We start from the raw sequence: 1,325 nt of genomic DNA, 5'->3' as shown, positions 1-1,325 counted from the left end.
TGAGTGAGTGAGTGAGTGAATGAGTGAGTGAATGAGTGAGTGAATGAGTGAGTGAGTGAGTGAGTGAGTGAGTGAATGAGTGAGTGAATGAGTGAGTGAATGAGCAAGTGAGTGAGTGAGTGAGTGAGTGAGTGAATGAGTGAGTGAATGAGTGAGTGTATGAGTGAGTGAGTGAGTGAGTGAATGAGTGAGTGAGTGAATGAGCAAGTGAGTGAGTGAGTGAGTGAGTGAGTGAATGAGTGAATGAGTGAGTGAATAAGTGAGTGAGTGAATGAGTGAGTGAGTGAGTGAATGAGTGAGTGAGTGAGTGAATGAGTGAGCGAGTGAACGAGCGAGTGAGTGAGTGAGTGACTGAATGACTGACTGAATGAGTGAGTGAGTGAATGAGTGAGTGAGTGAGTGAATGAGTGAGTGACCGAATGAATGAGTGAATGAGTGAGCGAGTGAATGAGCGAGTGATCGAGTGAGTGAACAAGGGAGGGGGAAGCTGCCGTATTTAGGGCTATAGTAGACACACTTAGCAGCCGGATGATTTGCGTGTAGAGCTGATCCCCCAACACGTGGCTGCCCACATCTTGCACAGAGGCAACACTTAAGGTCAAAGTGGACCTGGTATGTGCCCCAGGACCAGGACACTGAATCCCTGGGGTGGGCTTCCCCGCCTTGCACCTGCCCCAGGGCCACAGATGTCCATGGTCCTGCAGATGGCCATGGCCCTGAGTGCTCAGACCACTTCCTGCCTTCTCACCTGCAGTCTGGAGGGTGTGAATTCTGTCTAGAAAAGGCATCTTGCTTACGAGTGGGTAACTGGCTGTCTTCCCTTCACAGAAGTCAGAGATGTAGCTCCAGGTCTTGTTTCTCAGCGTCCGTGGGACTCTGGCTTTGGCAGGGGGATGTTGCCTTTTCCGTTTTTCCTCCTTAGCCTCCTCTTTCAAGATCCGACTGACAATCTCCTGCTTTCTGAGCTTTTGCTCCTCCTCAAAGGCCCTGCAGGAAACGCTTCTCAGAAGAGAACAAGATGCCTCCATCTTGGTTCCAGGTGACAAGGTGTGGCCAGGCATTCAATCAACCTAGTGTAGCTCAGGCAGTGCTCACTGAGGCAGCAACTGAGGGCAGGATCAGTACTGAGGACATCCATCTATAGGTCCATCCACCCACTCCCAACCCAGCCACCCATCCGTCCTCCCATCCACCATTCCACGAACTCATCCACTTACCCACCCATCCATTCAACCACCCATACACCCACCCATACACACATTCATCCACCACAAATCTACCCATCCACCCACCCACCCATCCATCCATCCACTCACCAATCCACT

The 1,325-nt window shown here is 51.2% G+C and overlaps 1 protein-coding gene across 1 annotated transcript in view; it reads right to left on the bottom strand.

Moving 5' to 3' along the window:
• Positions 1–1,028, bottom strand: part of KIAA1751 (KIAA1751 ortholog) — a 38,402-nt gene extending 37,374 nt beyond the window's left edge. Inside the window, exon 1 of the mRNA XM_008583876.1 lies at positions 798–1,028. Within this exon, the coding sequence (XP_008582098.1) occupies positions 798–1,028 (231 nt within the window). The remainder of the gene's footprint in view (positions 1–797) is intronic.
• Positions 1,029–1,325: the final 297 nt, after the last annotated feature.

Source organism: Galeopterus variegatus, unplaced genomic scaffold (assembly GCF_000696425.1).
Source record: "Galeopterus variegatus unplaced genomic scaffold, G_variegatus-3.0.2 Scaffold3068, whole genome shotgun sequence".
Lineage (NCBI taxonomy): Eukaryota > Metazoa > Chordata > Mammalia > Dermoptera > Cynocephalidae > Galeopterus > Galeopterus variegatus.
The sequence above is the reverse complement of the archived record's forward strand: the minus strand, read 5'-3'. Positions and strand labels throughout refer to the sequence as shown.